The sequence below is a fragment of the Lycorma delicatula genome, chromosome 4, assembly GCF_047948215.1.
Source record: "Lycorma delicatula isolate Av1 chromosome 4, ASM4794821v1, whole genome shotgun sequence".
NCBI classification, from domain to species: domain Eukaryota; kingdom Metazoa; phylum Arthropoda; class Insecta; order Hemiptera; family Fulgoridae; genus Lycorma; species Lycorma delicatula.
In genome coordinates this window covers 21,307,699-21,331,389 of record NC_134458.1, presented here as the reverse complement: position 1 = coordinate 21,331,389, position 23,691 = coordinate 21,307,699, and the positions used below count along the sequence as shown (strand labels likewise).

Sequence of the window (23,691 nt, the reverse complement as noted above, 5' to 3'; positions counted from 1 at the left end):
TAACTGATAATTGAACCCTTACATCTTCACTTTTTTCTACCTTTAATTTTTTATACTAATATTCTGTTATGGTGAACACAGAGTTATAATCAGGAAACCAAATTACTTCCTTATTCTTCTTTTAATAAGTGAAAGTATACCTAGGGTATGCGTTAAGTCCATCCAAAGTCAAGAAATGGCATTTGTAGTACATTTTTGAGGTCGTTCTTAGTTCCCTGCATTTCCTCTAGAAACAAACAGTAAGTTCCAGGTACATTCATTATTTTGCTGTTGAAATTGATTAAATATTCTGATATGTGAAAAAGAAATTTCACTTGATCAAAAATAACTTTTTAACAGGAAAAACAACACAGGAAACTGTCAAATTGATATAAATTATATTGAGTCAGATTTATCAATTATTACAGAACTGTCTAGAGTCCCGCAGTTTGGAGGGGGTCGTCACCCAGTATACTGGTGGACGTCTGAAATTGCAGATCAGCGAAGAGTGTTACAATTTTGGCATAGGAAAAAGCAAAGGCTGCGGCCCGCTGGCGGTGCACCATATGACCAGGCGAAGGAAATATTTGTCCAAGCTAGGCGTACTTTGAATCATCTAATAAAGACTAGTAAAAGAAACTGTTGGAAACAGCTGTGTGCTGACTTGGATTCAGACCCGTGGGGACGGGCATATAAAATAGTAATGAAGAGACTAGGATGCCGCTTGGCTGTCCTAGTTACAGAAACGGCCAGACTGCATCTTCATAGCCTCTTCCCTGTTCAAGACGAGGGACATACGGACATAATAGACTGTGAAGCTAAACGCTTTACACAAAATGAGGTCGCTATTGCCGTTTCTGGTCTGAAGGATAAAAAAAGTCCGGGTCCGGATGGAATCCCGGCTGCCTTCCTCAAAGGATTAATGAAGATAATCCCCTGGGAAATCACTGACGTGGCCAATTATGGAGTACAAAACAAGACTTTCCCCGCATGCTGAAAGGAGTCACGGACTGTTTTCCTGCCTAAGAAGTCCGGCAATTAAGAAATCATTAGCTATCGGCCGTTGAGTCTCACCAATAATATGGGAAAGGTTGCCGAGCGCTTGGTAGCGAACAGACTTATCCAAGAATTAGAGTCCAAAGACGGGCTTCATGATAACCAATTTGGGTTCAGGAAACATAGATCCACGCTGCAAGCTCTGGATAAAATTACTAACTGGGTATTGTCTGTCAGATCTGGTACGTGGCATACCAGAAGAATCCCGTTGCTTATTCTGTTAGATATCAAAAATGCCTTTAGATCGATCCGGTGGGATACGATTATGGCAGCTCTCACAGACAAACAGATTAGTCCCTATATCAAAAGACAAGTACGAGAATATCTGACTGATAGGTGGACTTTGGTCGAGGCGCTCGAAGGTAAATTTAGATATCAGCTTCATGGAGGAGTGCCGCAGGGGTCTGTGTTAGGCCCCTTGCTTTGGCTAATAGTAATTGATGGAATACTCAGACTGAGATTATCTGAAGGCTCGGAAATAGATGCTTATGCCGATGATTTGGCTATATTAATTGAAGCCAAAACTGAACATGACCTTGAAGTTACCGGTAATGAAGTGCTAACATTGGTTAACAACTGGCTCTTGGACCGAGAACTATCTTTGTCTTTAGATAAATGTCACTATATTTTTCTGGCTGGAAGAAGGCGACTCAGAGACCTAAATCTCAGCATGGGCGATCGCAGACTAGACCGTGTGGCAGTAACAAAATATCTTGGTGTCATTATAGACCCAGCTCTAAAGTTTAGTCCTCATCTCGCACAGAAATGTAAAGAGGTCGAGAATACCGCAAAGGCTTTAACAAGATTGTTGGCTGGACATGAAGCTCCACGTGCATCTAGGCGGCAGGTCATTGCCTCAACTTTAACCTCTGTATTATTGTATGCTGCACCTATATGGGAAAAAGCACTTTGTGTTGCAAGAAATGTCGTAAGACTTAGAACTCTGCATAGGCAAGCTCTTATAAACATCACTTCTGCATACCGCACCATCTCTTACGATGCGGCTTGTGTATTATCATCGGTTCCCCCTATCGACCTCTTAGTTAAAGAGCGATCACTTAGGTATCGTGGCATGCCAAAACAAGAAGCCCAAGCCAACATCAGGCGCATATGGCAGGACAGATGGAATCTTTCCACTAAAGCTACCTGGACCAGGAGATTGATACCCTACTTGGGCATGTGGCTTGATAGAGGAGATGGGGAGGTCGGTTATTATCTTACTCAAATACTTTCTGGGCATGGTAGCTTCGAATATTATTTACATCGATTCGATAGAAGACCAGCACCTATTTGCATGTTCTGCTAGGATTCGGATACTGCCGAACATACTCTGTTCCACTGTAATAGATGGACTATACATAGACAACGTGCAGGGCTGCAAGAATTAAATCCGGAGAATCTGCTTCTTTTTCTCCTGCGATCCACTGACAATTGGAACAAAATGGAGGAGTTTGCCAAGCTAGTGCTAAAGGCTAAAGATGATGTAGCCCTTTTAAGAGGCCATTGAGGCCCCGTGGTAACTTAGTAGTTTAATATTTTCATTAAGGCAAGCAGCTATGAGGAGAAGATCATTCCTTCGTTTGGGGATCATAACTGGGTAATGAAAAGACCGAGACCCGGTTCCCTCGGCAGGGGCTAGGGACGGCTTTGTCGGGCCTGGTTCTCTGTCGGGGGGGGCTTGAGGCAGGCACATTAAAACAAAAGATCCAACCGGGAAGGCTGACCTGCTGTGCCGGACATACAGCCGGCGGGTGGGGAGGCCTCCTTTGAGTTTAAAGGACACTTTCCCGGGCTGTGCATACTTGAATGGATACCCGTCCCGGGGAAGTAGGGGGGGGAAAGAAAATAAAGCTTTATCAATTAGAACTGTTTACAAGTATTTAGTTATTTTCAAAGTGTTCAAATGAGCAAAAATGACACTGAATATTCTAGACAGCTTGTTAAGGCTACAATAGCAGAGAATATTGAAAAGATCCGTGATATGTGATGGCAGATAGAAGATTGTAAGACTGGCAAGACAACTGGCATCCCAAATGAATAAGTGCATCATATTTAACAAAGATGTTTATATATTCAAAAATTTTATATAATGCAGGCGCTGCATTTGCTCACAACTGATCAAAAGCATGAATGAGTAAATATTTATAAGCACAGGTTGGGACTGTTTCAACAAAGTCAAGAGGAATTTTATGCTGTATCATAAAAGTTGGTGAAATTTGAATATGTCAATATCAACCTGAAACAAAGGAACAGCCAATACAGGGGTTGCAGTCAAGGAACTTGCTGCAAAGAAGGTGAAAACTGCTCATTAACAGGAAAATGGTGTAATATTCAGTGACTTTCTTTAGAAGAGTAAAAAAAATAAATAAATAAAATTAAGAAAAAATGACCACATTTGATGAAAACATTTTTTTGTCACCAAGAAAATGCACCAATTCACTCTTCTGCAATTTGACAGCAATTTTCAAATTATGATATGAAATTCTTCTGCATCACCCTTACTCATCAAGCTTAGGCAGCTTTGGACTATTATCTGATTCTAAGTATGAGGCAATGGCCTGCAAGAAAATCTGCATGATGTGAAGTTACTGTCAAAACATCTGGTTATTTTGAAGACTATATATTAAAAGGATGGTATTGAAAAACTTGGCCATCATCGGATTAAGAGTATAGACTTGAAAAAAAGACATTTTTCTTAAAACAGTATGTCTTCTCTGCTTTTGTATAGTCTTATCAAATACCCCTTGTAAATTTTGACAAGAAATTTGCGTAATATTTGCTGTAATTTAAGGCAGAGATACTGGAATAAAAACGGCAATAAACAGCAAGAAAATACATTACTGAGTCACAAAGAGAAACATTTATAATGTAAAAACTTAGGTTATCTGATTTACTGAAAATTCAGCTATGGTATTTAAAAAAAACAATCTTATTTTTAACATGCTGAAAAGATATTAATTGCTTTCTCATATAATCATCCTTTAACAACTAGCTTCTGATTTGCTTCAGCTTCATCAATTTTTTAGTTTTTGCTCCTACGAAAATAACAAAAATAAAATTTACAGAATAAATTTTCAAAGATTTTATTTAATACAGAAATTTAATACAAAACCCGGGACTGAAGTGCTAGACTATTTTAAACAATCAGTCTTTGACAAGACTTCCTTTTCCACCACACAAAAATCTAACCACATAAACAAAACATAATGAATATAAGTAAAGAATTATAATTGAAATCAAATAATAATAAACTACACCGAGTTCAATATAAGAGCTATCCTACTGTAAACAAACTATTTCCAGTTATAATATAGGCTATCTTGAATATTAAGTGTTATTTTTCTGATACTGACGAGCAGTAAATACAAGAATCTTTAAAAAAATTCAATTTTATGTTTTACATAAATAAATTTATTGTTAACGAATCTAAATCAGAACACTAAACTGCATGGAATCATCATATACTTTTATACACAATCATAATGTCATATCTAGTAGCATTTCTCAACCTACAAGCAAGTGGGTTGGATAGTTCTTACATTGAATGCAGTATACTAATTACTACAATGGCTGTAATAATTTTAAAACAAAAACAAACAAAGAAATTAAATTTAATTTAAATTAATTTAAAGAAATTAGCAATTCAAAATCATTTACTTTGTCTTTTAAGCCAGGATCACTTGTGTGTTAGATAAAATCTAACATTTTGGATACTTTCTGTAATAAAAACTTATTACATTAAGTATGAACCTTAAACTTTGTTATGATCTTGGCAGGACATTTTTACACAACTGTTGAAGCTGAACGTTGTGGTGAGGTTCTGAAGGTCAGGCGTGCATGTTCTGTTAGTTTGAATCTAACGCACGAGTGATCATGTCAGTCTACTTGTTAGAAAATATCTAATGTGCTAGTGATTATGTACAAGTTTTCTGGTGACTTTTATAATTTGTGACATAATTTTATTGAGTATTTATTATTTGTATTTATTTTATTGAATATCTTGGCATCTGATAGTTTGGTAGTCCCATAACAATGACTTTCATATTCTGGCATGCTTGGAAAAGGATGAGTCTACACATGATGAGACCGACGATGAAGCAGAAGTTGCTGTTGAGTTACAAGCAGAAGTTTTTTCTGACACAGATGCTGAGCCTGAATATCAGGAAGAAACAAAGATTCAGAACAATCATATGAAGAAGATGATCTGCAGTCTGCCGATGTCTTGTCACATCAACAAGCAGTCTGTTCACACTCAAATCAAGGAGCGACTAGTGACACCAGCAGTCCATTCTACCATGGTAAGGATGGCATAAGTAATTGGTATGCGCACAATCCAGCATCATCACAACCTCCTACCCGAACTGCTAGAGAAAATATAGTTACTAGATTGCCAGATGAAAGAAATGTGGCTAGAAAAAAAAAAAAAATTGTGGATTGGTGGAATTTTTATTTTTCAGATGACATAATTGAAGATATTGTTCACTGCATGAACCAACAATTGTTCCTAACGAGCCACTCATATACACATGGCATCAAGGATGTACCGCAAACTGATATAACTGAAATGAAGGTTTTCTTGGGCGTACTTTATTTAGCTGGTGTTAAAAAAGCTAGTCATCTAAATATTGATGAGTTATGGAGCAATGATGGCACATGTTCAGAATTTTTTTTGGCTCTACTGTCAAAGAGACGATTTCAAACATTGGCTCAAGCTGTATGGTTTGATGGGAAAAAAAATATCAGAGCAACTAGAAAATTTATTGATAACTTAGCCCCAATCAGGCAGCTATTTAAACTGTTTGTTCAAAAATGTAAAGAAGGTTATTCATTAAGTGAGTATGCCACTATCGAAAAAAATGTTGGACGCATTTCGTGGTGGCTGTAAATTTCGGGTTTATATTCCAAATAAACCAGCAAAGTATGGGGTAAAAGTGTATGAATTTGTACTTGCCCAAACATTTTACACTACTAAGCTGAAGTATATACTGGGCAACAGCTTCAAGGACCATATTTTACTCAAAGTGATGCCAGCACTGTAGTAAAACATCTTATTGAATCCATAGACAATACAGGGTATAATGCAAATATGGACAACTACTTTACTAATGTCCCTCTTGCAAACAATCTATTTCTAAATCATAGACTGACTATTGCAGGTATGATTTGCAAGAACAAACCTCAAATCCCGACTGAACTCAGTCTGAAATCTTCTATATTTGGATTTGGAAAACGTCCCAACAATTGCTACTGACTTCATATGTCCATAAGAAAGGCAGAAATGTTCTACTTTCAACAATGCATAATGATGATGCCACTGATGTAACTTAAGGAGATTTGAAACCAGAAGTTATAACACCTTATAACCCCACAAAGGAGAGTGTGGATTGCTTGAAAAATAGTATGACGTTTCTAGAATCAGTAACCAAAGGCCTCGTAACTTTGTTCTTCACCTAATTGAACATTGGTGCTATAAACTCTGAAGATAGTGTTTAGATTAAACACACAACATAACTTTTTTAATAAAAATATAAATAAATAGCTGTGGTAAATATTTATTAAAATAAACTGGAAAACTAGATTATGCTCCAAGAATAGTTTAAAAAGGAGTTTAGTTAAAATCCAATCTAGATGGTCATTTTGATGGTCAAACAAACATCATCAGTAGACACTATGGCAAAGTATATACAAAAAGTGAACAAAATGAAAAATAAATAATAATAATAATAAATATTAAATGAGAAATAAACAGTACTTACAAAACAAGAGATTTTAGCAATGCTTTTAGAATAACAATAAAAAAAAAAGAATAAAGGAAAGGAAAAAAATACAATAACTGTTGCCTTCTAGGCGATCTCAATCAAAAGAAAAGATTAATTTTAAAATTATCTTAACTATTTAAACTTCCAGTATTTAAGATATGATGAGTCTTACCACAACTTTAATACTTATTCTACAGTGTTTCATAAATACTATTTACCAGCCAATTATTATCACTTTTTTTTCTCGTTTATTTTTTTAATATATTTTTTATACACGATTCTCTGTAATGTCTACTGATTGTTTAAACACTCAAAATAGCTACCTAGATTTGGATTTTAACTAAAATTTATTGTAGATGATTTTTGGAACATAATCTTGTTTTCAGGCCTATTTTAACAAACAAAATCATTTAACTAATAAAAATAAATTAAAATTTCATTGCTAATGTTCATGTCTTAAATAAATCTACAAAATTGATAGATTAATTGTAAAAATGAACAAAATTTTATTCATCATATAAAGAAAAAAACTATAAATGTAAAATTAATGGCCAATTATGAACAATAAAAGACATCTATCTAATTAGGTAAGTTTTTGTAAAATTATTAAATTTTAAATTACTATCATATCAATAAGTTAACAAAAGTATAAACCAGTCCTCCCATTAAAAAAAAAAAAAAAAAAAAAAAATCAAACGGAACAAATAAATAAAAATTACAATATTTTTTTTCCTTTAACTGGTAATGTTAGATAAAACCATATGAAAGATAGGTGAATGGGAATCAGAAGAGTGTGTCCTCTTCATTTTCCAAGATTTTAGGCAAATCATAAGCAGCTTTGACAAAAAAATTTGTTTCACTTTGAAAATTCATACATCTTTCCTTTCCTTTTATAAATTTCTTTATTTGAAGATATAAATTTAATACATGGTGAACAACTCTGTTTAAAGCTATACTTTGTTACAAATGGAGATAGTAGATAGTTAAGAAAATTCAGAATTGAACAGAACAGCTGCTTAATCAGCAATTAAAAAAAATAAAACAACAAAACAACGGCTCTTTTGTAGACAAAACCTGCCAGAATTAGGATAAAACAACATTTTCTGATTTTGAAAATAAAAAATAGTGTTTTGTTCTTTACATGACCCAAAATTTCACAGATAGTAAAAAATCTTTACCTAATTTTTTCAACTCTGAATTCATGTAAATCAGGAATTTACCATAGTAAAAGTTCAAAACCATTAAACTTATAGCAGTGTGATTAATAACCTAGAACACATTTCATTTCCATTTTTTGTTGTGCTTTTTGTTTTGTCCCAAATTCAGTTCTGTTGAGATAATTAGTATATTTGCCTTTGTTTATAAGGTGGCCCTCACCAATTTTTAAACAACATAAGCAAAAAATAATGCGGCTTAAATTTGAAAAAAAAAAACAAAAATAGTATACAGCCTTACAACAAATAGTGTAATCGTTAACAGATGTTACTGTCACGAAAATACTAATATAATTCAAAAATATCACAATAAAATTGATATAAAATAACTTAAGCGCATAACATTGATAAATTAAAAAGAAAAGGTGAGAACAAATTAATCGCAGAGAATTAGGTTTCTGTCTGTATAAAAGTGTATTAAGTTTATTTTAAAAGTTACATATAAAAACAAAACTAGTTTTTAATTTAAAAACTTTGGAATATTCACACCTATGCTGAAACCACAAAATTAATTATCAAACAAACAAGAAAACCTTTGTTTAAGAATAAAAATGCTTCCACTCGTTAATTTCAGTAAGTATATCAAAAAAACATTTTTGTTAGGTTAAAAAACACTTTTTATATTAAGTTTATACTTTCCTAATAAAAAATAATTTAAAAAAAGAGTGCATTATATTTTTTATTTAGTATATAAACTTTCTGTATAAGTAAAATTTTTCTACAAACTAAGATATAAAAATCAATGTTATAAAATATTTATGTATATCAGGGCAATATAATATAATCCAGTAAAATTTTCTTTACTTGAAGAACAGTAAACTTATATAAAACAAAAAATCTTATCATGTGTTAATAAAATATGGAAAAGATTTCTGAATATTATAGATTTATGGTAAAATTCTGACCACCTAATATAACTTAACATTTATCGTGTTTAGAAAGATAAATAAAACAACAAAAAGATAGAATGCTGAACCAATATTTATAACATTCATGAATAAAAATATAATTATTTTTTATGCAAATCATACAACTTTAGTACTGAGGTAATGCTGGAAAATAATCGATTACAAATGACTGAATTTATAAAGCTTCTTAAGAAAAAGATAACACAAAATTTATTATTAACATTTGAAACTAATTACAAGTATTCTAATTTCATAGTAAATTATTTTTTATTAGTAAAACAAAATATTCTTGCATCGACAGAGTATTACAAGATATTTATTTCATAGCTAAAATGAAAAACATAGAATGCAATTTAAAATCACATGACTGTTGTATGTATTTAAATCATATACTAAAAGAAAACTTATTTGGCAACAAACTAAAATAAGTTTAAAGTTGTCTGCTAAACATAACAAATGTATACAGAAATATCTCAATTTTTGCGGTATTTTTTAAAAACTATTATCATGTTTACTGTTAACACCAAGACACATACAGCAGGAATGATTTTCATAAACAGTTCAAGGTTATAAACAAATAATAAAATTACTACTGCTCAATAAATGCACCATAATTTAATCTAATACATTAGCATAACCAAGTTACAGTAGTATGTAGACTACATTAGTTTGCGCAGTATGGTCGTAAAAAATTGGTAATGAATGTGTTAAGGTCTATCTGATATTTAATATACACTGACATCAAGATAAATTAATGAAGTTTACAATTAAAAATTTCGCTTTAGACTTTAGCTCCTAAATCTTTTGATTCATTTCACACCTGATATTCTTAATGAAAAAAGTTTTATTATTAGTATGTACTTTATTTCAAGGAATGAATGTATAAAGTTAAAATTACATCAGCTAATTTACTTATAACATTCAACACTCTTAATAGGACACATACTTAAAGTTAGTTTCTTTTATGCAATCTTGAACAACTAATTTACCATTTTACTTTTGTTTTTGGTGTTCAATTAAGTTAAAGAATGGTTGATAAGAGCTGACATCAAATTGCAATCGGGTATCATTGGTAACATTGATATCATTAACAATAAAATATTAACACACTTAATGAAACCTTCTTCTTTGACTTTTAAATAAAAATTTATTAGATAATTTTTAACATATATATATATATATATATATATCCATTCAGTTGACAGAGAATAAGAAAAATAATCCCTTGGAGACTGAGGCATTTTTATCTAGACAGAATTAGCATGTCATTAAACAATTTCTCTTGGCCAGCTTAAATATATGAACGCAGATTACTTTTCTTTCAGAAATTAAACGGCCATCTGAGAACAGATACAGCATTCTTAAAGAAATAGTCTCATCCAGAATCATATGGCAAACAAATTATCAAACTGAACGGTAACTTGTTCAGGCAGACACCAATTAACAATAAAATGCAATATAACATTGTACGTGAACAAATAATATACATAATTTCCAAATTCATTGTGGCTTAATCTTATATTAGAATATATAAGAGGAATACTCTAATAAGTACTTGTTACCTCACAGCCTTACAAGAAAATATTTCATGAAGACAAGCAATTTTATTAATCAAAATTAAAATATAACATTGAGAAAAAAATTAACTGAAAATTAAACAGTTAAATTATTAAATTTTATATAAAATTTAGAGGTAAATACTTCTTTATATGGCTTTATGGTGCTGATTCACAGAACACAGCTCTTAATGTGGTCGATTCATTTGTATATAACAGTGGATCCTGATTAACATAGCCAGATATAAAAATGGAGTTCATGTTTTAGACACATTGACAAACAAATTCTGTTCATGTGTGAAATCCTAAAAACATAATCCAGACCTAATTAAAATTTTCTAGTGCTCATTGCTTAATAGGCAAATGCAAGGATGAAAAGTCTACTTTTTTTTTATTGAGCTCTAAATAATATTACTGTTTTCTATACTTAAAAATTTATTTTCAACTTCAGAAGTAACAACTGTACTAATAATAACATTAGTAAAGCCTATCTGAAAATAAAAGTTAGTGATCAGGATATAATTTATATCACTTTACCAGTAATGTAATTTACATTGACATTATTAAAAAATTTCTGAAGGTGATTTAGTAAGTATTTATATATAATATACTTTTACATTCATAAAAATTTGAAAATTATTAATATGATTTTAACTTCTAAATACAAAATAAATAAACTAATTCCAGTTAGCGTATAAACATTAATCACATGATCAAAGATCACAATAAAAATATCTTGCTATAAACTAATGCTCAAAAAATAAAATACTATCTTAACAAATCAAAAATTGCATACTAATGTGAAATACTGAATATATAAATAATAACATAAAACAACTGATATTAAAAAACATAGATATAGTCTAATAAAAATTAATATCATAACAGGACAAACCAAAAAATAAGTTATCAGCTAAAATAAACTTTAGAAGAAATTATTTACAAAAATATTTGTTATATGTAAAAAATATATTTCTGGAGTATAAGTACCAATTAAAAATGCAAATATATAAATGCCGATCAAAAAAAGGAAAAAATATTTTTCTTCTGTGTGATTACAGTTCTTTATTATAAATTAACACTGGAATTAAAATTACATTATGATTGCTTGACCGATAGTCACTACTTTAGGCACAAATCCTATCAACTGTTCTCTTCCCTTACCTAGATGGAATTTTAGGAAAGCCAATTGGGATAAATTCAATAAGCAACTAAAGGATGACATCAGGTGAATCCCATCAAAAATTGAGAACCTCAAAAGATTTGCTACTCTAGTAGTCAGCTCTGCCAAAAAATATATCCCCCAAGGAGTAATAAAATCCTACATTCCCTGTTGGAATGAACAGTGCCAAGAAATATACAAAAGCTTATAAATGCACAAGAGACCAGGTAATAGGCGAGCAATGGCTAGAAGACCTAAACAATGCTAGAACAGTTAGATGGAAAGAAACGCTGAAGAGCCTCAACTTTAAGCATATCAGCAGGACAGCATGGAATTTATTGCGCAAGCTGGAAACCAGACAAAAAACACCCATTGCTACTGCTAACACCCCTAAGCCAGAAGCCATAGCCAAAAGAATTAAGAAGAACCTATCGAAGATCATTATTGATAAGACACACAACAGAGAAGTGAGGTATGCAATTGGTGAAATTCATAAAAGTCATCAACAGCTCCTCTCCATTATGGACCACATCACAATGGAAGAATTCAATGCTGTAATCAGTTTAACAAAATGTAGAAAAGCAGCTGGATTAAACAATATATATCCTGAGTTTATTAAACACATTGGTCAAACACAAAACGATGGCTTTTAAATCTTTATAATGATATCATGCAAAGGGGTAAGTTACCAAAACTTTTCAAGAAAAGTAAAGCAATTGCCATTTCTAAGCCTGGGAAGGACATCGCTCAACCCGAATGCTAGACCAATAGCACTTTTGAGAGTATGTTTCAAGATCTTAGAAAGAATACTACCTCCGCATCTAACACCCACTGTCAGTAATGGTATACCTATGGAGCAGGCTGGTTTTATGCCAAGAAGTTGCTGTGATCAGGTCCTTTTGCTTACAACCTATATAAAGGACTTTAATAAAGGCTTAAAACATCTGCTGTGTTTATTGATTTAAGTTCAGCCTATGATACAGTCTGGAAAGGACTACTACTAGATGTATAAGCTTCTTCCTTGCAAATAGTTCCTTAATTTACTGAATGAGATGCTGAGTGAAAAGACTTTTCCAAGTACAGCTCAATGGAAAGCCAAGCATTTTCTACAACCTACAAAATTGCCTACCATAAGGATCTGTACTGGCACCTCTATCGTTTAATATTTATATCTCGGATAAACCACAGACTACATCTTGAAAATTCATGTATGCAGATGATATTGCCATCAGTACCCATAGCTCGAACTTAGCCCAAACTGAGGCTGTACTGACAGAAGACCTTGGTATAAGTAAATATTTAAAAAATGGAGATTCCAGCTGAATCCTAATAAAACTGAAGTCATGGCATTCCATCTTAACAACAGGGAAGCTCAATGAACTCTTGCTGTTAACTATGAAGGAGGTGCACAGAAACATAACCCACACTTGACATACCTCGGTGTCATGCTTGACAGATCAGCCTGCATGCTTGGATGATCAGCCTGCATGTCATTGCTATACTATTGTTCCCTGAAACATTGGTACACTGTGATTAGTCATCTCTTACTAGCATAATCATAAAGTAACTGTTGTTTATGAAGCAATGTATTTTTCTGTGTTTACAATATTAAGAAAGTGACATGTTTCAAATACAAAATTATTATTTTTATTTTAATTCTGTTCCGTTTTGCTTTTCCATGTATATTAAGTTCACTTCTGTTGTTTTGCTTCTAGGTAGTTCTTTTGGCAAGTGTCGCGTATTTGTAGAAGGGAAGTAGAATTACTAAAGATGGACGAAGCAGGAGCGATATAAAATGCTGAATAGCACAAGCTAAACGAGCCTTCAGTAAGAAATATAATTTGTTTACATCAAAAATGAATTTAAATGTCAGGAAAAGATTTTTGAAAGTGTATGTTTGGAGTGTCGCTTTATATGGAAGTGAAACTTGGACAATCGGGAATATCTGAGAAGAAAAGATTAGAAGCTTTTGAAATGTGGTGCTATAGGAGAATGTTAAAAATCAGATGGGTGGATAAAGTGACAAATGAAGAAGTATTGCGGCAAATAGATGAAGAAAGAAGCATTTGGAAAAATATACCTAAAAGAAGTGACAGACTTATAGGCCACATACAAAGGCATCCTGGAATAGTCGCTTTAATATTGGAAAAACAGGTAGAAGGAAAAAATTGTGTAGGCAGGCCACGTCTGGAATATGTAAAACAAATTGTTAGGGATGTAGGATGTAGAGGGTATACTGAAATGAAACGACTAGCACTAGATAGGGAATCTTGGAGAGCTGCATCAAACCAGTCAAATGACTGAAGACAAAAAAAAAAAAAAAGCAAATACTACTGCTATTTTTATATTTATAAAAAAACTGCTCCAATAATAAATTTTGAAGAAATGTACACTGACAGGAATTACCGTAAATAAAAAAATACCTTCACACAAGTTTATATATTTTAATTCCAAATGTATAAAAATAACAAAACAATTTTCTGTTATCCATTAAAATTTCTACCTGGATTAGAGTAATGAAGTCAACAGGTGAACGCTGTGACACTGTAAACAAGTTATATATCAGGGAGGAAAGAGAATTTAGTAAACCTAGAAATTTAAAATAGAAACTCAATAGACTGTGCCTAGATGTTAATATAATTGATGGATGAAACCTTTTCTAAATGAAAATCCATCATAAAAAAAAAAAAATGAAAACAAAATATGTTTTTTGATTTTTACAAAATTAATTAAATAAATGACAGCTGTTTTGGTATGCAGTACCTTCCTCAGATGTTATGTACAGAATACAAAAGCTTAAAAGTACGATTCAAAGAACAAGGTAAATGCATAAATTTAAAATTGATAAAAATTAATCAATCTTTTAATCGACGAGAATCATGTTTTAAATGGTAATTTCAAACTACTACATGTTGATAACAGAGGTCTGTGAAACTGAACCTTTTGGTAATTGGAAATTAATAACCTTAAAAATTCTAATTTACTTTTAAATGATCAATTAGACTTGAATAGTTCACAATTACTAAACTTATAAATGTGAGTTGAGCTTCATATCTTTATTGTAAGTACCACCGTGTTTTGTGAATTGACAAATAACATTTAGTGTTAAATTTATATATTACTGATATATGTGTACCCTCCCTATTGTTGCTCTTTATATATTTTATCTCTATTGGTTTTATGTTACCTTGTTCTTTGTATCATAGTTTTAAGCTTTTCTATTCAGTATGTAACATCTGAAGAAGGTACTGTGTACCGAAACAGCTGTCATTTTTTAAATTAATTTTGTGAAAATCAAAATAAAAACATATATTTTTTTTTTTGTTTTTATGTTAAATATGTCTCATATTTTGTTTCACGAGATAAAATCTCTATATATTTAGTGAGGACAGTACATAAACAGAATGCACAGTAAAAATAAGGGTAAAGAAAGCACTATATTATCATTTTATAGAAAGAAGTAATGATTTAAATTACCGATATATTATTTCCTTTAAGAAAATATGTTTTTCTAAACCTCATTCACACATTTCTTTTGAAATTATTTTTTTTTTTAACAAGAAAGTGATAGAAGAATCAAAGAAATTTTATATTATTCTTGGCATAACATATGTGTACACATATATTTTTGTGTGTGCAGGAGGTAGCACTTTAAAGCAACTATCAAAAATAACAGAGGTAAGATGAAGTTTAGAAATTTGTGGCAGAAACACTGACTTTCAAAGTCACTTATGCCTTTTTACTGTTCAATCTAAATTCATAAATAATGAAAAAAACATCAAGAATCTTACTCGACAAACTCATAAACCCATGTCGACTATGAATGTACAAATCCTTAAAATACAATACAGAGAGCAAGGACTACTAATGAAGATTCTATAGGCTGTAATGAAAAAAGAAATAAATCGATTTTGAATAACAATAAAGTGGGTCAGTTTTAATTACACATAGTACTTATTATGTAATTATTCTAGAGTTCAATGAAACTGAATTAACCATAAACAAAATAGCTTGCTGTTAACGACTGATATATTTAAATATTTCTCTGATAGCAGAACAACCTGACAAAGATCCATTAATCCTAAGTTCCAAAATCACCATAATTTATAACAAGCTATAAATAACAGTTAATTATGATTATGAAGAAATTGTAACACAGAATGTTTTATTTAATGGTTGACTGAAGCTGTGACTCAACAATACTGCAATACATTGTGTTTCAATTTAATAGGGCTGTTAAACTATTCACAATATGGAATTAATTTATTCTTCATATACTAAGATATTAGAAGAACAGTAAACAAAAACAATCAGACATATGGAATTAATTTATTCTTCATATACTAAGATATTAGAAGTACAGTAAACAAAAACAATCAGACATAAGACTGCATAAGGTTACCTGCATGTCTGTGAAATATAGAAAAAGCCGGTACCAAACTGAAACTGTTTATTCTAATTATCAAATAAATAAATCAAATGATGTTTTTATAAGAATGTGTAGGTTTATTTTTACTGTTAACTCTATAACAATCACAATAATATTTTCCTTTTTTAAAAAATATCAAGAAGAGCATACCTCATAAAAAAAAAGGAAAGATAAAATACATAAATAAAATGCTTTAATTATATGCTAAGTTAAGGCTGTACAGCTAAAATTGTATTAAAAATAAAATATACAACTTTTTAAAATAATTTTCTAAAAAGTAGATGAGCAACATACTTTTTTATAACTTTTTTATAAGCTAAATATTTTTTTCATTTTTATAAAATCTAATTCAACCCTGCAGAATAAATGAGAAGGTAGTTTATATTTATAAAAAGATAAAAAATTTAAGTCTGTGTCAAATATGAATCTAACAGAACTGAATGTAATAGTAAGTCAGTTGTAACAGAATTTTATAAATCTGATGATAGAGTTTCTCTTTCTTCTAGGAATTTAATCGGTGAACATATTTCATTACGGCTGGGACTATACCATATACCACACATTCCAATATCTAGAGATTTAAATTTGAAAATTTTTTTGAGACCAAACAGTACAGGGATTATGAGAGAATGAATTCAGTAGCAATCACTGTTTTTCCAACAAAATAATAATTAAAAAAATCTGATTATAATGTGCATGAGATTTTCTAAAAACACATTCATAATAACATAAATCAGTTTTTTATCGTAGTATTTGTTTTACCTGGTAAATCCATGTTTTAAAATTACTTATGCGGTCACATTTTATTTTTGAAACAGTAATGTCTACAAAACACAAATGTATATAGGTTAAGTTTTTAATTTGTTTATTATCAGAGCATTTTTATACCTTGCTCATCTGCCAACTTTTTTTAATAAAATACATGAATTTCATGTGAAATAAGAGAATAATTTATAGAAAAAAATAACCTACTCATCTGAATCTTCAGAACAAATGAATCTGATTAGAGTTTTTTGAAAATAAATAAGAATCCTGGAAGCTTGAAACGGTGTGAAGAAAATGAAAATTAATTTAGAAAGGGTGACTGATTTGGTATGTAAGTACAGTTTTTACTAGAACATATGGTTTTGATCGTTTAAATTATAAACATTCTTAAAATGCTAATGTAGATTTCTTACATCTTTGAAATTTAAAAACTAATTTGAAAATTTATAATAAAAATATTAATTGAATTCTTGCACGATAGAAGAAATTATAAAAGGAAACCGAATAGGTACAGTAGCCGCCACATAAAGGCAAGCTTGGATGATCAGTCTGCATGTCATTGCTATACTATTGTTCTCTTCTGAAACATTGGTACACTGTGATTAGTCATCTCTTAGTAGCATAATCATGAAGTAACTGTTGTTTATGAAGCAATGTATTTTTCTGTGTTTACAATATTAAGAAAGTGACATGTTTCAAATACAAAATGATTATTTTTATTTTAGTTCTGTTTCTGTTTTGCTTTTCCATGTATATTAAGTTCACTTCTGTTGTTTTGCCTCTAGGTAGTTCTTTTGGCAAGTGTCATGTATTTGTTACATAGCCAACAATGTATGATATGATAATTGGTAAAGAGGTTTTATCATGGTTTACAGTTCAAATATTTTAAAGTAGTTTGTTCACGTTCAAATAGTTATGGCTGAATTTAAGTCTTTATGAAAGATAAAAAACTTGGAGGACAGGCACACAAAATTGTAAACATGTATGATTTCATGAAGAAAGAATCTTTGGCTGTAAGAAAATTAAAAAAATTATGAGCATTTAATCGCTGTACAGAAGTAGATCATGGCCAGCATGAGGTATATAACATTCCTGGTGAGTTTCCTACCTACATAGGTATGGTAGATGGGCGTCGATTATTTAGTGGAACGAAAATCGATGTTGCTGTTGGTAGGTTTATCTCTGTATGTTTGTAATTGGAAGGTAGTTGATGATTGCTCGAAGATCATCGATTAATTGTCTGTGAGATAAGATAGGTGGCTTGAGTGAATGCTACCAATGTAACATTCCAGTTCAGCAGGGTCGTTTCCTGCACAGGTATGCAGACTGGAAGAAATCTGTTGATTTACTTTCGACCAGGCTCCGAGTTTTGGATCGGAGTCTGGATGTCTTGCATTTGGAAGTTCTGGCAATTGGTTTGTCAGTGGCTTTTCTTGATGCCGTTGAGTGTTCAATTCCCTGACATTCTGGTTGAGAGAGGATTGTATCATGATGGAATAGGGAGCTGTCCAGCATGAAAACGGCAATTTGTCGCTTGCGAACTTCTCAACATGAGGGTGTTCCACAACGATGGGCCATCCTTGTTGCTGAATACAGAACCCTGAGGTGCCATTACTTTCATAAAGTCCGGACTGTGAAAAGGGACTCCTGGCATTCCTTTGTTCATGAGCAGGGGAACAGAGATCCTTGGGGCGTAGTATATAGGGTTTTGGGAAACAAACAATGAAAGGACATCTCTCTCGACCAGGTTTGGTGTAATTTCAGATACTTCTGAAATTTTACACAAATTATTTAAACTAGACAAACTAAACAAATAATTTAAACTAGATGATTTATTGCCTGATGATAGTGAAGCTGGAGAGACCGCATACCATCTGCGGGTGCAGCGAGAGGTCGCTCAGTTCTGTGGGGGTACAGTGTCCTTGGAGATCACTGAGGCTGAGGTACATCATGCTATCTGTAGTTTAGGTAGGGGTACTGCTCCAGGCTTTGACGGAATAATGGCGGAGCTTCTTGTTTGCTCAATTGGGGTGAGTGTAAGGTGTGAGAGCTGTCACACATGTATTTAATAAATTGTTGTTTGGAGGATATTTCCCTGTATGTTGGAAGAAAGGGATTGTGGAATTGTTGTTTAAAGGTGGTGACAAGGATCCTGCTGTTAGTTTGTCGTATAGGCCTCTGACGTTACTTCCGGTTACTGACAAGGTCTTTGAAAAGGTTCTGTATCTGCATATAAATGAGACGTTAACCTCACAAAGATTTTTGATGGAAAATCATTACGGGTATCGTCCCAGAAAGGGTACAGAGGACGCCATATTTTGCGTGATGAGTCTGGTAACAACCAGTGGGGCAGAATATGTCCCAGGGATTTTCCTGGACATTTTCTGAGCATTCAATAATCTATGGTGGCCTTCTGCTATTTACAAACTCCAAAAAAGAGAATGTACTGTAAGTGAATTACAAGTTATGCAAAGTTACTTCAGTCATCGGGATGTGGTGCTCTGCTGCGAGGGTAACCATTAGGTTGGCAAGATGCTGTCTAAGGGATGTCCCTAGGGCAGCATTTTTCTCCTGCGGCTGAAGTTGCCCAGTGGGTGTTGTTCATGACTTATGCTGACGATAGGCTCTTGCTGGTCAAAGGAAGCTTGCGGAGGGAGGTTGAGCTCTGAGCTACTTGGGCTTGCTGGTCAAAGGAAGCTCGTGGAGGGAGGTTGAGCTCCAAGCTACTTGGACTTGCAGGATACTTGAGCTGTTCTGTCATCAACACAAGATGACGTTTAGTCTGGGAAAGACCACGATGATGCTCTTCAAAGGCTGTTTGGCAGTGAGTTGGCGTGTCCATGTTTTGATGGCAGGTTAGTGTATAAAGTTTGTTCAGGTTCAAAAGTACCTCGGGGTGTTTCTTGATGAAAAACTGCAATTTAAGAAGCACCTTCAATACGTTGCGGAGAGGGCCTGCAATGCCTTCTTCGGTATTTGACGTGTGGTCAATCCCGATTTGGGTCTTAACTTTAAGACCATGAGCATTCTGTATAAAGGCATGCGCAAGGCTATTATGCTATACCCAGCACCTGTTTGGGCGGATAGGCTAAAATATAAAAGTTATCGGGACATATTATTAAGGGATAAATACCTAATATAGTTAACGGTAACAGGTGGTTACCGTACTATTTCACAGGAGGCAGTCTTGGTGATTACAGGCATGAAACTGATAGACTTGATTGAGTATGAGAAGCAGCAGTGGTATATTGCTAAGAAGTCTGGTGAGTTGACTTTGGATAAAGTTAAAAAAATTGAACAACATGGCAATGCCTTGTGGCAGGCCAGATGGTGGGCATTATACGCATGATCTCTCTCCAAATGTTGTTAGTTTGCAGGATGGGCTCACCCTATTAAATATGTGATGCAATTTCTTTTCGGTCACGGTGCTTTTAGGGACAGACTGCAGAAATTCGGCCTGGTAGATTCTGGGGTGTGTCCTCAGTGTGGACAATCTGACGACACCTACCATGTTCTTTATGAGTGCTCGAAATACGAGTTAATGCGTATGGAGACCATCCGTCGGCTTGATCTTATCGGGTCGGCATTGGATCTTCATGTAAACACAGGGAGCCAGGCCGAATGGGCAATAGTGAAGAGTTTTGTAGTATACTTAGCAGAGGAAAGGATTGCTGAGGGGATCTAGAGTTCTGCTTGGATTTCTCTTTTATTCTATTTTTGTTGATTTTTTTTTATTTATAAATTGTTTTTGTTGTTCTTGTTTTTTTCAATGTTACTGTGTTGTTATTGTTCCATGTAATATTTTTATGTTTCGTGTTATGTGTTGAACTCACTTTTGCCTTCTACAGGTAGGTAGTTCTTCCTTTGTTAGTTAGGTATTTTCAGTATTGCTTAAGACTTGAGCTGTGTGAGATTTTTTGAGTTCATTAACTAGTAGTACACTGATGGAAATGTCACTCGTGGCATTTGCATCAGTGGCATCCTGGCCGAGGTGGACTGGAATTTGTCAAAGGCCGAGGTTTCGAAGATGACCTCTGATAAAGCCCATAAGGGCTCGGAATGGAGGGGGTGGCGGAGGAAGTCTTCCCTATGGGGTCAGGATGTATAGAAGTGTGAAGAGAGAACTGCAGTGGCTGTGGTGTTTCCAGGACTTGGGTTCAATGCCTAAAAAAAGAAAAACTAGAACTTCTTCGATTTTGAAGGAGGCCAAAATGTTTGTTCATTGCCCTGAGAAAGAAAAAGTAATGTTCTAATCTGGTTAACAGATTAGATGATTTTGATAAAAGTGTGGTTAGGCAAATAGTTAATGGATTTCCCTCAAACCTAGGGGGCTGCCAACAGTTAACAAACTCTGTAAAGAATTTGAAAATTAAAATTAATTTTTTAACTGCAGTGAAACTAGTTTAAGAAGAATTTTGAAAGAATTAGGTTTTAAGTGATGCAAAACAGAAAACGAAAAGAAAATGTTAGTTTCTAGACTCAAGTTAATAGTAATCTGAAAAAAAAAAAAAAAAAAAATAGTTTCCAAATCTTATTAACAATGTTTTACTAATACCAGCAATATTATTTTATAATAGAAGAAGCTTAATGTAAAAAATAATTTATTTATGTAAACAATGAACAGAGATGGTAATCTCTACCTTGTAGTAAGATAATAAAAAGAATGCAGTTGCAGTTCAAATAATGCAATATGGAGGTATATGAGAAATGAACATGATATTATGAGACATGGCAAGTAGTTAAAACTAACTGATCAGGAATTTTTATGAAAACAAATTTCTTCACAATTCAATAACTATCACCTACCTGACAAAGTTAAACATTTATTTTCAGATCATCTTTTAAAAATCAGAACAAACAAATGAAAAATACCAAAGGCAATAACTGATTAATAAAAAGAATAATAATAAAAACTAAAAATCTTACGCACACATACATACTGGAAGGTATTACATATAATATCACTGTAAATGAACATTATATATACATATAATTTTGTAATAGCAAACAGCCAGAGTTACAATGAAACTACTTTTCAATGGTGTTACAAATAAAAAAATCCTAAAAAAAAATTTCAGATAATGGGTAGCAACAAAAAGTTATCTTGATCTACGTGATTAAACAATACAGTATATTTTATTATCAATTAATTAAACAAAAAACAATAAAATTAGCAAATAAAAAATTTTACTTCTCATTTATCTATAGAGTTGAATACATCCAATAAAATGTACAACATTAAAAAACAGTCAAGGTTATACATGATATGTTGTACCGTAATAATACAAAATAACTGTAACAATAAATTAATATTATTGCAAAACAAAATTTTTATAAAAACTATCCTGTAATAAAATATACTATTACAATTTAAAAAAAAAAATTAAGTAACAGTTAAGTAAATTTCTTTATTAAATTACCAGAATTTTTAACAAATATTAATATACCTGGAACCAACAAGAACCAGTATTTTGATGAGTATAGTGACAAAGAATTAATTACAACATTTGAAAATGACAATACCAGCAATACCAGAAAAAAAATTATTTTTAAATAAATATTTACAATTATTTACTACCTTAAGGTAGTAAATTGTTAGTTCTCAAGTAAACTAATAACAAAGTAATTGTGATTCTTCATTTTATTCATTATCAATGACAATCAAATAATTTTTCACCCATAAATTCCCATTATTTTGTACAATTCTTTTGAGAATTTGAAAAACTACAAGTTAAAATATAATTTTTCACTTTATGAGAAGAAATATATATAGAGTACATACTGTAGTATATATAAATAATTCTTATATAATAACGATTTTAATTCTTGCATCTTATAATAATATTAATATCTGCCTACAAATAATACTCGTTTAACATCCAGTAGATTTACATGTGATATAATGATTTTCAGCAAATTATCAGATGATTCTCATACAATAATAAGCTATTTGTTCTTTATCGAATATTTGAAAATAAATTTAGAACTGATTTACTTTCCTGAAAACAGAAATGAAAATAACAAATAAGATATGTATAACAAAAAAAACTGTAACCAATATCACAAAAATTAAGATTCTTACCTTTACCCAAATGACAAATTCTTGCAAACAGTAACATTTTTTTTGTGGTCACTAATAAAATACTTCTTTATGACAGCAAATATGTGTACAAATCTCATTGTTTTATATGCATTAAATCATGTTTTGTATTCAATAACATAATGTAAACAGATAAAGATGTAAAATGAAGAAAATATATTATAAATTTGTTCTACTAATGATATTGAAGAGAACTTTCTTAAATACAGATTATTTGTTTACAAGTTATGGCTATCAAATGACCTGACTAAAACATGACAAAAAATGCAACTACAGGAGGTTATCTCTAAAGTAGACAGTTTCATTATAAAAAAAATTTATTCTGAAAACTTAATAAATATTTTTTTATTTCCCTTAAACTACATACCTTATACTACTTTTCTACATAATTGCCACATGAATTAAGACATTTATCATAGCAATACACCAGCTACAATATACTCTTGCCGTATTCTTATTGCTGCCAGTTCATTCAGCCACTGATTTGATTAACAGCGTTTTTAAGTTCATCGTCACCCGAGAATTGCTTACCGCTCAAAAATTCTTTCATTTCCCCAACAAATAGTAATCAGAAGGGGCTAAGTCTGAAATATGGTGATGATTGTACATTTCCCATGCAAATATTCTCAGAAAATCATGTGTCGAACCCACAACATGTGGATGTGCATTATCATGCAGCAGGACGATGCTGTTGGTCAGCCACCCATGTCGCCCATTCTGAATGGCATGCTGTAACTTATGTAAAGTTTTGCAGTAGGCTTCT

General features: G+C 32.1%; 1 protein-coding gene across 1 annotated transcript in view; it reads right to left on the bottom strand.

Moving 5' to 3' along the window:
* Positions 1-8,238: 8,238 nt before the first annotated feature.
* Positions 8,239-23,691, bottom strand: part of fzr (fizzy and cell division cycle 20 related) — a 66,215-nt gene continuing 50,762 nt past the window's right edge. The window contains exon 10 of the mRNA XM_075362485.1: positions 8,239-22,827. Coding sequence (XP_075218600.1) covers positions 22,786-22,827 — 42 coding nt within the window. The 3' untranslated portion in view covers positions 8,239-22,785. The remainder of the gene's footprint in view (positions 22,828-23,691) is intronic.